General features: G+C 44.1%; 1 protein-coding gene across 8 annotated transcripts in view; it reads left to right on the forward strand.

Annotated features, from left to right (window-relative positions):
* The window catches only part of Znf385b (zinc finger protein 385B), a 383942-nt gene extending 377435 nt beyond the window's left edge, over positions 1–6507 (forward strand). For 7 of the 8 annotated variants that reach the window (XM_060390400.1, XM_060390399.1, XM_060390402.1 and 4 more), the window contains 4 exons: positions 1506–1751; positions 2688–2866; positions 3331–3432; positions 5049–6507. In XM_060390400.1, the coding sequence (XP_060246383.1) occupies positions 1506–1751; positions 2688–2866; positions 3331–3432; positions 5049–5264 (743 nt within the window). In that variant the 3' untranslated portion in view covers positions 5265–6507. The remainder of the gene's footprint in view (positions 1–1505; positions 1752–2687; positions 2867–3330; positions 3433–5048) is intronic. The other variant, XM_060390401.1, reaches the window with a different exon arrangement.
* Positions 6508–14005: the final 7498 nt, after the last annotated feature.

Below are 14005 nucleotides of genomic sequence, written 5' to 3' on the forward strand. Positions count from 1 at the left end.
AATGCTTGGAGCAGGAGGTAACTTGTGCAGCCAGGCTCCTCCATCCCAAGAGCCGGGCAGCTCCAACAGCATGATGGAAAGACCGCTGTATCACTTTGATGCTTATGAGGTCTCCAAAACTCAGTATGAGAGATGCTTGCAGGTGGAGCTCCAGTCTAAACAATAAATCTCCATCTTGATTTAGTCCTACCAATTAGAAGGGACAATCTTCCTCCCCAAACTCAGGTTACTTTTATAAATGGTGTAGACTTTCTTCATTAAACTTCATCTCATCCTAAATTTGAATATAGTTTCTGAAAAGGAATACAAAATGTGGCGCCCAAGGATGCAGACCTTGGCTCCTCAAATCTGGGGCCCCCTCTAGGGCACTCTTACTCCTTCAGTCTTCACATGTCAATCTCGACACAGACCCAGCACAGGGGAAAGATGGAAACTGGTGAATTCCCATATCCATGAAGCTTTTAAAATCACGATACTAAGCACTGCAAGCTTTGGTTTGCCACGTGGAGAATTTTGTGAATAAACACAGAAACAGACACACTAGCCTGATGGTCACCTCAGCCAATGGCATGCAGTCCTGAATGGCCTGGGACAATTAGCAGATATGTTTTCACATAGTCATCCTCTCTTACTGGGAGTTTATTATACACTGCTAGAACATACCTCAGAGAGCCAGCTCTGCTAGAATTGAACATAGGATGGGGTTGCTGTTGCCTACTAGACCTCAGGTTGCCTTCCCAAGAGAGCCACCGAACAACGCCCTAGATTCCATCCGAGTCACCCTGACCCCTCGCAGCCTGCCCAGGGCTCTTCAGGATAATAAGCCTCCAGTAATTGCATGACTGAAAATGTCAAGATGCCTTTAAATTGTTTGACTAATATTCATTTTGTGACTGTGGTTGATGTGATGATTTAAAGCTTTTTATTTAGACTGGCATTAATGCAGGAGCCTAAAGAACTCAACTCTCCCGTATTTTGGATAGAATGCAGTACCGTTCAAAAAAAGCAGGGAAAAGTTAACCAGTCATAACCACAATTAACCATGGTTTCTCCCCTTTCCTCTACCCAAGCACCCAAAGGTAAAATTTTGACTTGGTATAAAAGCTAAATTTTAACTTCATACCCACGCCATAACTAAGTCATAAGTAGTCAGCTGAAGCCAGCATGGGCTAATGACTTCTCTCATGGTGCCATCTTGTCTCGTCGTAAAGCCTTCCCTAGAGTGTGGCTTACAACTCAGGGATTTTGGAAAAAAATCATCTACTCTAAGTGGGAGAATAAAGTCATGCTTCATAGATCACCATGATTTGGGGGTGACCTGATGTGGAAGCTGAAGGGGTGGGATAAAATTTTGTTTTAATCAAGCTCTACAGGCTGAAATCTGTGCTAAACTTAAAAAGAATCTGTGTTGGTTTTCCTGTGTGGTATGGAGGTCAGATTCCAGTGTGCCATTCTTGGTTTGTATGGTTTAGGAGGCTCAAGTAACGGCTCTGTGTCTCCCTTAGAAGACAAAGGGAAGCCAAAAGCCACCAGCTCCAGTCAGCCCTCAGGCTCGGAAGGAGGCTCCTTTCTCCTCAAGGCAGGCACAACAGCCCTGCCACCAGGAGCCATCGCTTCTCCTTCCAAGAGCACAAACGGAGCTCCCGGGTCTGTTGCTGAGTCTGAAGAAGAAAAAGCCAAGAAACTACTCTACTGCTCACTATGCAAAGTGGCTGTGAACTCACTGTCACAGCTGGAGGCGCACAATACAGGTTAGCTGCACTCTTCGTAGTGTAAATAATGTTGCTACCTAAACCCAACCCTTCCCTCCAGAATGTCACACCTATTGTTCACACACCAACATTGTTCACTATTCTCTCTCTCTGGAGTGATTTTAGGAAAGTATGGTCATAGTGACTGAAAAGTGCAAAGCAAAAGTAGTGCAGAGACAAAACATGTTCTTTTCTTTATTTCATTATAAAAGCATCTGATACCTACCAAAAATCATTTTGATGAAGTGATGGAGATATAATCAGAGGTTTGGGTAGACTGGTACATACTCATGAGCGAAAAAAAAAAAAAAAAAAAAAAAAAAAAAGGACAACATAAAAGTTCTCCAGTAACAAAATTCTGGCTACATTATAATAACCCAATGTGATAGAATATTCTACTCAGGCATTAAAATTAATGAAAAGAAAACCTGTACATAAGGGCTAGATGTTGTGGCACATGCCCATAATTCTAGCACTCAAGAGGCTCAGGCAGGAGAATCACAAGTTTCAGGCTAGGATGTGCTGCAAGGTGAGTTCAAGGCCAGCCTGGGATATATAGCAAGGCCCTGTCTTAAAGAAAACGAGGAAGGAGGAAAGTTGGGGAAAGAAGGAGAAAGGAGGGGAGGGGGAAAAAGTGAAGGAAGAGGAGAGAGGAAAGAAGGAAGAAACGTAAAGTGCTTCCTATAGTCCGAGTGTGTTTGTTTGTTGTTTGGGTAGGGTCTCATGTAGCCTACGCTGGCTTTGGACTTGCTGTGTAACTGATAACCTTGAACTTCACCCTCCAAGTGCTGGGACTACAAGCACACACCACCACAGCAAGATCATGAAGCACTGGGGATAGGTCACAGGTCTCCACACATGCTGGGCAAACACTCCACCCACAGAGAGAGACACAGTTCTCAAATAGCCACTTAATGCACACCCCTTTCATTTCAGGGTCTAAACACAAGACCATGGTTGAGGCTCGTAATGGAGCTGGTCCAATTAAGTCCTACCCAAGACCTGGGTCGAGATTAAAGATGCAGAATGGCAGCAAGGGTTCAGGACTACAGAACAAAACATTTCATTGTGAAATCTGTGATGTTCATGTTAACTCCGAAATTCAACTCAAACAGGTAAGGCAGTCCAAATTAGATGGTCTTAGGCCATCAAGTGTCTGTCCGAGGCGCCTTATAAATGGTTCTCTGTGTGCTCAAAGGTAAACTTGAGGTCACTGCCCAATATCCCAGCCTGAGCTTCCTCCCTCTCGGCTCCCAGCGTGGCGCCAAAGACGGACAGAGGGACACAAAAGCCACCAAAAGCACACAGTTCATGGGGAGCATGTCTCCTTAACACTCCGGGTCCAGTCAAGGAAGTTGGGCGCGATGGAGACCCTGGCAAGCCAGGGGAATCTGCTTAGGCGGTGGAGAACATTAGAGGGACAAGGACATTGGTGTGGAGAGAGAGAAAGTCCTCTCCTCAGGGGATCAGAAAGATTTTTAGCCAAACCATCTTGGAAGGTGGGAATGGAGGAAGCAGCCACCCCCGTGTGGGAAACCATCCTTCCAGTGAGTCAGCTAATGGTCCGTGCTTCTTTCAGCACATTTCAAGCCGAAGGCATAAAGATCGCGTGGCAGGAAAGCCGCTGAAGCCGAAATACAGCCCCTACAACAAGCTCCACAGGAGCCCGAGCATTTTAGCCGTGAGTGCCCTTTGCCCCCCGGTTTGTGGGGCAGCTTTGTGGGGGGTTGGATGGTGGCCAGCAGGAGGGCCTAGGGATGGGTGGTCATAGAGTCTTGGAATGATTCATTCATTCATTTTTATTTCTTTATTTACTAATAATTTAATTGGTTGGGCTGGCAGTCAAGTCCAGAACTTCCCCCTCCTGAGTAAGAATTCTACCTCTAAGCCAAAGGTTGTGAATTCGTGGCTGAGAGGTGCTGGTCCATGGTGCGTATGTGGGGGTCAGAGGGAAACTCGGGGCGTTGGTTCTCTCCTTTCACCATGTGGGTCCTGGGGATGGAATCCTGGGTGCGAGGCCCCGCCACAGGCACATGTATCCGGTGGGCGGCAGGTCGCTTTACCTGCTGAGCCATCTGGAACAGGTCCAGAACTGTTAGAGTGAAGTGTGTAATTCCTGCTACAAGGCCCCTTTTAGAACTCTTCCTTAGAACAGCAGGAGGAGGGGCGGGCCGCTCTTTAAAAGCCAGTGTCTTGGTGCTGGAGAGAAGGTGGGTTAGAAGCACTTGCTGGTTCCTAGCCCTCAGGACAGGCAGCTCACAGCAGCTCCAGGGATCTGGCACCTTCTTCTGAACGTCACAGGCATCTGCACTCACAGACACACACGTATGCACACCCACTCACACACATACACACATGTATATACTCTCACACATGTATGCACACACACACACACACATGCATACACACACATATACATACACGCATACACACATATAAACGACATATACACACACAATGAAAATGAAAATAAAGCTTTTTTAAGAGTTAATGTCTTATTCTTTTACTAAAACCTTGTCAAAGACGACCTTCCGTAAGATATGAAGAAAACAAAAGGCCTACACAAGAACAAGTGAATTCTGGAGATTCTGGGGAATTCTGGAAAGTTTCAGACCCGGAGTGTGGGTCTGACAAAAATCCATAAATGTAATATCTCCTCCTGTCCTGTTACGTGTTCATGTACACATGAAAGCCGTCGCATTGCTCTTTCTGTTCTTGTTGGTAATCTGTTCTTGTTGGTGACTGTTCTTGACAGTCACCGTCAGGGACAGAATTTGATTTAGCTATAGTTTTTTTCAGGGAACGCTCATCATGAGGACAGTACAGGAAGTGCAAATTGATTTCATGTTCTGGAGTCCTCATGGGTCCCTAACGTTCTCCACCTCAGTTCCCTAACCTCAGTATAGTGTGTCTAAGAGATGCGAAATGAATGGTCACACTTCTCAGGAGCCCACAGCATGCTGTGGCTCATCTGGAGGACGAGACAAGTTCAAGGCCAGAGTAGACTGCATGCCTCTCTAGGCCACGTGGTTGGAGTCTGGAGCTGAGCAGGTTGCCGAAGCAGGACCCTTCTAGGTGTCTCTTCAGTGACCCAAACAGAGCTGAAGAGTGGAAAGCCAAGCCACACCCAGAGCCTCTGAGCCCAGTGGCAGCCATCCTTTAATGACCTCTCAGGGTCAAGATGCTGGAAATTCAGTTCCTTGCCTCTGTCGTCTTTTACTAAGTGAAAATCTCTGGGGCGCTGTGAGATTTTAACAGTATCCTCACCCTGTTTCCCGGTTCTCATCCCTTCTTTAGGCGAAGCTTGCATTCCAGAAAGATCTGATGAAGCCTCTGGCCCCGACCTTTCTGTCCTCCCCCCTGGCGGCTGCCGCTGTGTCCTCTGCGCTGTCCCTGCCTCCTCGGCCTTCGGCCTCCCTCTTCCAGGCCACGGCCATCCCCCCTGCGCTGCTGAGGCCGGGCCACGGGCCCATTCGGGCCACGCCTGCCTCCATCCTCTTTGCCCCTTACTAAACATTTACAGCCCCGAGACACCACGCCAGGTCGGTGGGAAGGTGTGGAAGAAAAACCCAAAGGATTCAGCGATGTAGGCCCTGTGTGTGACTGTAAGTACCCCCGCCCACCCACTAAAAAGTGCAGGCCCAGAGGGAGGCCAGGCTCCTCTCGGTGGCCCCTCCATCCTCCCCCAGCTAATTGGTATACTTGAGATACTTAAGTTTCTTGAAAATGTATTGACCAGACAGAAAAAGAAAACCGACCTGTGTATTCCCATATCCCCATGGGCACGATCTGGCTTAGAAATGAAATGGAGCCTCGCCCCGGGCAGGCTTGAACTGTAGGCTTGTCCTCGGATGTCTGTAAATAACTCCAGAATCCAAGCGGGCATCTTTCCAGTGCAGAACAAAAGTCCGTCGCAAGTGCTCAGCTGTGGCTACCATCTTCCCCCACGGATCACGGCGTTCCTCTTTCTGGTGTACTAGTGTTCACGGGGATTGTGTACTGTTCTAGACCCAAGTGCTGTTGTATCCCGCGTAGTACTAGATCGTAACTCTTGTCGAATTGAACTCTCGTCCTTTTTCGTTGCTGTGTAACTGTTAGGAAGCAAAATAGCTTTGAAGTTGTTTTATTTTATCTCTCTCTCTCCAAGAGAACAAAAGATGTATTTTCTTTATTTCATGTCTTGTTTGGAGATATTTAAACAAAAAATAGAAAGCCATATAACATAGCTATAATTACTACCTGTTTGCTATTTTTTTTTGTTTTGTTTTAACTTATTTTGTAGCATCCTCACTGGTTTGAGTTGCTAAGCAAATGTATACGAAAACAAAAAGAGCTTCCTAAATTGCACATTTTTGCACCTTCTGTGCATCTGCAAGAAGACAACGTATCTGTGTATTTCTGCACAGTGATCTTCATTTTAACTTTCGTTTTTCATTTGTAACAATGCTACATAACTCTGTGGCTCCCTGATGCAATAATGTACAGAAGATATATAATTTATAATTGAACAATCTGTCTTTCTGTTCAGTGACTGTGTCACAGGTCACGTGACCATGCTCCCCCTTTCACCCCCTCCCCCAAGAAAAACAAACTGATGTTAAAAAGACTGGAATGTTTGTGATATCAGGGGCAAGAAGTATCATAAAACAACATAGAGTGAACTCTTTTAGAGGGCCTATATCTGCAATCTGTAAATGGTAAAATGTCTGTGTATTTTTTTAAATGTACCTTTTCAATAAAAGTACAAAAAAAAATCTGCTGATGTTTTCTGTATTCTTTTTCTCCGAGACTCCTGTAATTTCACATCATCTGACGAGATGCCTAATGGGTAGGGGGACTGCCTCTCACATATTTTTTTGCACCCGGTCTTTTTTTTTTTATTTTTTTATTTTTAAATAATTTTATTCATTCACTTGTATCCCAGCTGTAGCCCTCTCCCTCTTTCCCTCCCAATCCTTCCCTCCCTCCCTCATCTCCTCCCTGCCCCCTTCCGAGTCCACTGAGAGGGGGCGTCCTCCTCTCCTTCCGTCTGACCCTAGCTTATCCGGTATCTTCAGGATGGTTGCAATGTCCTTATCTGTGACCTAGCAAGGCTGTTCCTCCCTCGGGGGGAGGGGAACCTCACAAGTTCGTGTCAGAAACAATTCCTGTCCCCCTTACTAGGGAACCCACTTGGATACTGAGCTACCATGGGCTATGTCTGAGCAGGGGTTGTAAGTTATATCCACGCATGGTCCTTGGTTGGAAAAACAGTCTCAGAGAAGACCCCTGGGCTCACATATATTTGGACCTTGTGGGGCTCCCTGTCCCCTCTAGGATATACTAATTCCTCCTTCCTTCATAGGATTCCCTGCACGCTGCCGAAGGCTTGGTTATGGGTCTCAGCATCTGCTTTGATACACTGCTAGGCAGAGTCTTTCAGGTTGCACCCGTTCTTAATTGTGGTGTTTATCGTCGCTGTTCACGGCATCTGTGCGAGTGCAGGCTTTCCCCCACCTTCTCTCGCATCTCTGCGAAGCTGGGCCGGGTCGTAACCCTGTCCAAAATGGCGGCAGCCTGCGGAGACCCTGTGGCTCTGGCTCCTTAGAACTCTGCAGGTCCTCACCATCCCCGCCTCATCGGTTATCCCTGTCAGTGACCTCTATCGTCGCTTAGAGCTTCTTGCCCCTCCCTCCAGTCAGGCCACCCCGTTCCATCACTTTTTAATCACCATGTTTAATGCATTGCTCTTCATTCTGATGAGCTTCTTCGCCAACTAAAACTTTGTGGCCTAAAAGAACAACCGTTTTATTACATCAGGGTTTCATGGGCTGGTAATGCCAGAGGGCATTTGACTGGGTTGTTCTTCTGTTCCCTCAAGCATCACTAGAGTTCCCTTGGTCCTGTCCTGCCAGAAGCTGGGCTGGGCAGGGAGGTCAGATAACTTCATTGGCCTGTCCACCCCTGTGGAGATGACTAGCTTGGACTTTACTAAAACAGTCTACCAGAGTATGTATGTGTGGCCCTGCATCGTTCCAGTGGAATCGGATATGCACAAGGGCTAGGAACTGAAGTCATTAGTTACTAGTCCAGGGAGCCCTAGTGTGTTATTCATGCCCAGTCCAGTGATCAAAAAAGACACCGCACCCATCCAGATCTAAGGGGGGACTAGTAGGCCTCGGTCCTTAAATAAAGACCAGCAAAGAATCTGCCGCCATCTTTAATCTATCACACTGTTGTAGAATTTTGAGGAAAAAATGGTTTAAAAAAATTATAGGTCCTCTGTCTTCAGAGCCCAAACTCTGTTATTCTTTAAAATGGAGACTTGGGTTGAGTGAGAAGTGAATATTCTCTTCTTAAAAACCAGCGTCGCTGTGATGGACACACGGTAAGTGAGATGGCTGGCTTCTTCCATCCAAGAGCTCATCCAACTGTCTGGAGAATGGCTGACCTTAACCTCTTACAAACAGGTTACTTTGAAAGGGTAATGGAAGTCTAGTTTGGCATTCAGAGTTTGGGTTTTGTTGTTTTACTGTAACCCATTTGAACTCTATGCAGCACTCATTAAACCTGTGTAATTTGACCCCCAAGGCTGGGCTGATTCATGTCATACTCTGTGAAGGAATTCTGTTTCCATTTGACACTTTGGAGAATTTTTTTTTTTCTGGCCTTCACTGGCAGTCATTCTTGCCTTGCCTTGCCTTGCCTTGTCCTGTCTGGTCGAAGCTTATTGCAACCCTCAGAAATTTTCAAATGTCAGTATTTAAATGGACCTAGAAACTTATTGATTAGATTTAGAGTTTTATATCACCCCAAGGAGGAAGCACAAAAGAATAGCAATTCATTAGAATTCAGCCCTCCAAAAGAAGCCATGAGTAGCTTCAAGCTATGATTTATGAAACACTATTAAGCAGGCCACTTCTCACATCCACCCTGATACTGAAGTGTCAGAGTTGGGCAGCCCCGAGGGGATACACATATTTGAGCTAATGCCTCCTTGTATGTCATCTCTAAAGGAAAAAGATGACTACTGAACTCTGCCAGCTATGTAAGTTCAAAACAAAACAAAACATATGCTGCGTTGGACTTGAGAGGCTGAGGGAGGAGAATCAGAGGTGAAGACAATTCAAAGCCACATTCAGCTTCATGGTTCTAGGTTAGCCTGAGCTAGGGATGACCCTCAAAAGATGAAACAAAACACAAACACCCTGCTTTCTCTGGCATAGTCCAGCTACAACTGGTCTGCTGAAGGGTAGCCAGATAAAATATGAAAATACTTAAGTTAAATTTTAATTTAAAATAAGATACAAGTAAATCTAGTATAGTATTTAATTTTAGTATAGCATATGTCATTGCATAGAGAATCCGTATATCCCATGAATTAGTATACATTATCTGGACATGCTTCTACTAAAAGATCACCTGTTATTTATCTGAAATCCCAGTCTATTTAAACGTCCAAACCTCACGGTCTTTTTCTCAGGAGTGTCCGTCCCTCCTCGAATCAAGTGCTGTGTGCTTCAGCAGAGAAGGCCTGCTCAGATATTAAAAACAATAATGAGTTTTTATAAAGGCACATTGTGAAATATATTTGCAAATTGGCAGAAGCAACCAGCATTAAGTAAATAATACACAGGAACAGCGTGGAAGGAGATGTCAATACTCATGCCTTCTATTTTAGCCTGTGTCAGCTTGACACGATTTAATTAAGAGAAGAAAACACAAAATATTAATTTGTATTTTGTATCAAATGCATCACCTTGATTCTCTCCATTTTTTTATCCTAAGAGAATTTTTACTTCCAATGACAAACTAGATACAGCTATGCAGACTTTTTCTCTCAGAAAGTGCTTTAGTTAATGCGTTGAGACAAAGAACAAAGGAAATACAAAGGTTTGCTATGCTGAGATTCACAAAGGAGTCAAGAGAATCACGGAAGAGATTGTGCTTGGAACAGTGTAAAAAGTAGGCACCCACTGAAAGAAGAACCATGGGAGAAGGGGTAGCCAGGCTTTCTGAGATGTACAGATGAGGTGAGCATCGAGACATGTGCCATACATAAGCGTGTAGGAACAACCCCGTTCCTTCTTCTCATCTCTCTACCTGGTTTGGGATTCTTGTCTTCACTGGAAAGCAATAGTCTGCAATACCTCGGAGGGTAAGTTGTGTACTGCAAGAGGCAGTTCCACAAGGGATGCGCCTCTTTGTCTGCTTTGTCCAAGTAATTGGCTCCATCGGGAAATGCATCAGGACCATGACAGTGCAGGTTCTCGGCTGCAGAGTGTGACTGGGGAATTGCCCTCGTTTCTTCGGCTGAGATTTCTAAGGCCAGAATGACAATATAATGTCATTCTTCGCTCAGCTAAGTGCTCACCATGCATCAAACCTCGGTTGTCAGGCAGAATTCCTTCCGTGGGTGCAGTGGGAATGTCCTCATGTCACTTTCTTCAGGTGAAGAAGTCACTTATGTACACAGGATTGGACAAGCTTGCTGTTAAGGACCAGCTCTTCATTTTTATAGCAGTGAGAAGGCAAAATGGGATAGAAGAGAGATCAACATCAACAATATATAATCTTTATAAGACCCAAATTCAAATTCTGGCCACATCGTGCACATATTAAGTCTATGATTTTAAATCACAAACATATCTTCCTAAAGCTTGTTTTTTAATCTCATATAAACAAGTGCTTTTCAAACAAAATGGCTCTAATGAGCAAATAAAATTAGGAGGGGAAAATGTTTTCATAAATTAATAACATACTTAATAAATTTTTATTATGAGTGAAATCAATTTTTTTTCTTATTTTAAAATTGTTGTTAAGGTTTGTCTCATGTTTTATATCTTTAATGGTGACTCAGACTCAGAGAAAAATAGAGCAGTAATAGAAAGTAGCAAATTCATTAGTTACAATTTTTATGCTTCTCTTCTTAAAGGTATAATTCAAATAGAGTTAACACTAGATGATAAACCAATGTATCATGGGCAGCTTCTCAGAAAAGAAAATGGATTTAGGTTTAGTATATCAAGATTTCACATACTGGTTTTTATTTTGCCTTTGAGAAAAGGTCTCACTATTTGGCTTAGGCTGGTCTCAAACTTAAAATCATTCTACCTCACTTCTAACAGTTAGGCTGAGGAGAACAGCCTTTAGGTTTGGGATCTAAGGACGTCTGCATGCATATAAGAAAATGCTTTTCAGTAACCCAGAGGGATTTGGAATACCCTGGGAATCTATTTGGTTTTGTCCCCTTTGCTAGCAAAATCCTACCATAACACCTCATTTAAAAGTAAAAGAGAGAAAACCAGGAGTAGTTTGTAATGTGGATGAAGACCTCACAAGTTATGAATGGAGAACTCAAGTAAGGGGATGTGTTTTGGTCGTTTTCAGACTTAGGCTTATCCTTCTGCAACAGTTCTAGAATCATGGATCACTGAGGCTGGCTTTTAAAACAAGGTCTTTTAAACCTATCTATAATTATTGCAGGTGAAGGAAAGCATGGCTTTCTATAAAGAGAGAATCAGATTTTTGTGATAATTCATAATTGAAAACATTATAAATGGTTTGTATATATACTTATGGGAAGGGGGAAAAAGACTAAAAAATCAAAATCCTAACTAAATTTTAGTGTAAGAACCATATTCATTTGGCATAATACCTTAAGCTCATTTAGATTCAGGATCTCCTCTATTAAATGTAATGATATTCCTTTTCCTGCATAGAGTAAAATTTATCATGGGGCTCCAATAAAACAACCACGGTAAGTGCCTAGCAAGTGCTTACTTATCCTATTACTGGTAGGACAGACGCTGCACCTACCCAAGAAATAGATGAGGCACGTGGATGCTAATTACTACAGGTTTGTCCCGGGGTGTCAGGACCCCCTGGCTCTCCTGGGACTGCTGTCAGAGCACTGGATTCTGAAGCCAGACTCTGGGAACCATTAGCAGCAATGCAGAGAGGGTAAGCTACTTACTAAGGTTCCCGATGAAGCCTGGAGTCTGGGCTATCCAAATGGGAAGGTGGATGGAAAAGAGTTTTCTCTTAGTCCCACTCAACAGTCACTGAGTGTCAGACGCTCACAGGATGGGAAATGGTCAAGAATGGCAGTTTCAGATCCTGGAAACAGGGCAGGAGGCAGCAGAGTGCAGGAAGTGCTGTGAAGACAAACACATGTAAAGGTTGGTTTAAGCAGTGGTTCTCAGCCTGTGGGTTGTGGCCCTTTACAGGAGTCACACAGCAGATATCCTGCTTATCAGATATTTACATTACGATATATAACAGAATTTCAGTTATGAAGTAGCTATTATGACAAAAATAATTTTATGGTTGGAGGTCACCACAGCATGAGGAACTCTACAAAAGGGTCGCAGTGTTCGGAAGGTTGAGAACCAGTGAGCTAGAGTAAGAACAAATGGAAGCCCACTAGCCCAGCTGGTAGAGATGGCACAGCGTGAGGTGAGCAAGGACTTGTCTGGAAAACAAGGCGGCTCAGTGGCAAAAATAAAAAAAAGATTTCATAAAGAAAAAGAATGGCCTGGAGTACAAACTGGTGAGGGTTCAAAGCAAGTCAGAGCTGAAAATAAGAGGCTAGGAGGGAGAGAGGCAGCAGGGAAAAGGCCATGGGGCACCAGGAAGAGCTGTCATGCAGCAGTCAGGGTTAACTGCTGTAGCTTGTAGAGACAGGACTGAATTTGCTCTTAGAGCTTTCTAGTAAAGAAGGCTGGATGACTTTTTTTTCAGAGTAGAGATAGTTCTAAAGCATAGGGATGACCTGACCTTGGATCTTAGCTACAAGAACCATCAAATGATTTGGACAACAAAGGCTGCCATTGAAAAGACAAATAGGAATGGCACAGAGGCTCTACGCTTTGAGCACCTCGAGAACAAAATGTCCTGGAGCCTGGTACAAGGAAGAGCCTCAATTCCCAGGGCTCATGTCTTATGACCCAATGCATTCACCATGATACCTCGTCCCATAAGTCCTCGTAAATGAATGTACACCAGGCCCAAGATCAGAGGTGTTGGTATGTATAGTTAGTTATGGTTATCTGGATCCTTAATAGTCCCAGATCATGATGTCCTGAGCTCTGATTTTCTCTTTTCTACATGTATCACTTTTCTTAGTGTTAAATAACAAAGCACCTACCTCTCATCCTCTTTGCTTCTACGAATGGAGAAACCAGAGAAGCAAGACTATGAAAAGTTTGTGTAACGTAGGAGTGGTGCTCCCAAGGTTAGTAAAAATTCCAAGCAGATTGAGAGATGAGATTTAACTCATCTCTGCAAATCAATTCATATCAAAACATCGGAACATCATTTCATGTTAAAACAAAGAGGAAATTACACATTAAAAAACAAACAAAACAAAAAACACCACACAAGTAACTGGTCATTCTAACTCTTCTGTCTGTTTTAGCTGCTCAAGAACATTTTTTCCCCTGTTTTTAGCTTTTGGTGCTCCATAGTACTTGTAGGAGGAGGGTGTCACAGGATGTTTTTTTTTTTTTTTTTTTCTAGAGGTATGTCCTGAATCACTCTCCTACCATAAGAATACATCACAACCCCCTTGAGGCATCCTGCAAACTGGAGTGTGCCAGGCACTAGAACACTAAAACAAACTAGCCACCACCTGGCTCTGAGGCTGGACTGACACCCTCAAAGAAAGGAGCACCAGTTCCTGATGAGTGGGTTCTTTCTAGTTAATGTCTATTCCCCTGTTTGTTTTAACATGAAATGATTGTTCTGATTTGTTTTGATATAAATTGATTTTCAGAGACGAGTTTAATCATCTTAATTCTCAGCCTGCTTGGAATTTTCAAAAACTACAAAAGCCGAATCTTCCTGTCAGCCCCGCTGAGTCAGAATCTCAGAAGGGGAAGCGGACATGGCCACAAACTCAGAAAACATCACCTCCTGTATCTCTGCGTAGACTAATAACAGTCAGCAGACGCATTTCCCTTCACTCCCTTAGAGATGAACAGGGACCCGAAAGCGACACCAGGACGAGCTTGGAGCTTTCTACCTGAGAATATGTGTGTCCTCCATTTTAATGAGCAGGAGCAGTAAGCCAGCTTCCTAGGTGTGTGAGTGGCAGGAGGGGGGAGATGATCTGGTTAAATGACGCCTTGCTTTTCTTCATCAGGTCATGTAGCGTCCCTGCATGTGGCACTCTAGACCATGTGCGCTGCCAGCTGGCCCTACAGCCATGGGGACTGGAGGAGGAGAACTTTGTCATTTATTACCAAACCTCTGGCGAAAGACAATAAACTCTA

This window comes from Meriones unguiculatus, chromosome 8 (genome assembly GCF_030254825.1).
Source record: "Meriones unguiculatus strain TT.TT164.6M chromosome 8, Bangor_MerUng_6.1, whole genome shotgun sequence".
NCBI classification, from domain to species: Eukaryota; Metazoa; Chordata; class Mammalia; order Rodentia; family Muridae; genus Meriones; species Meriones unguiculatus.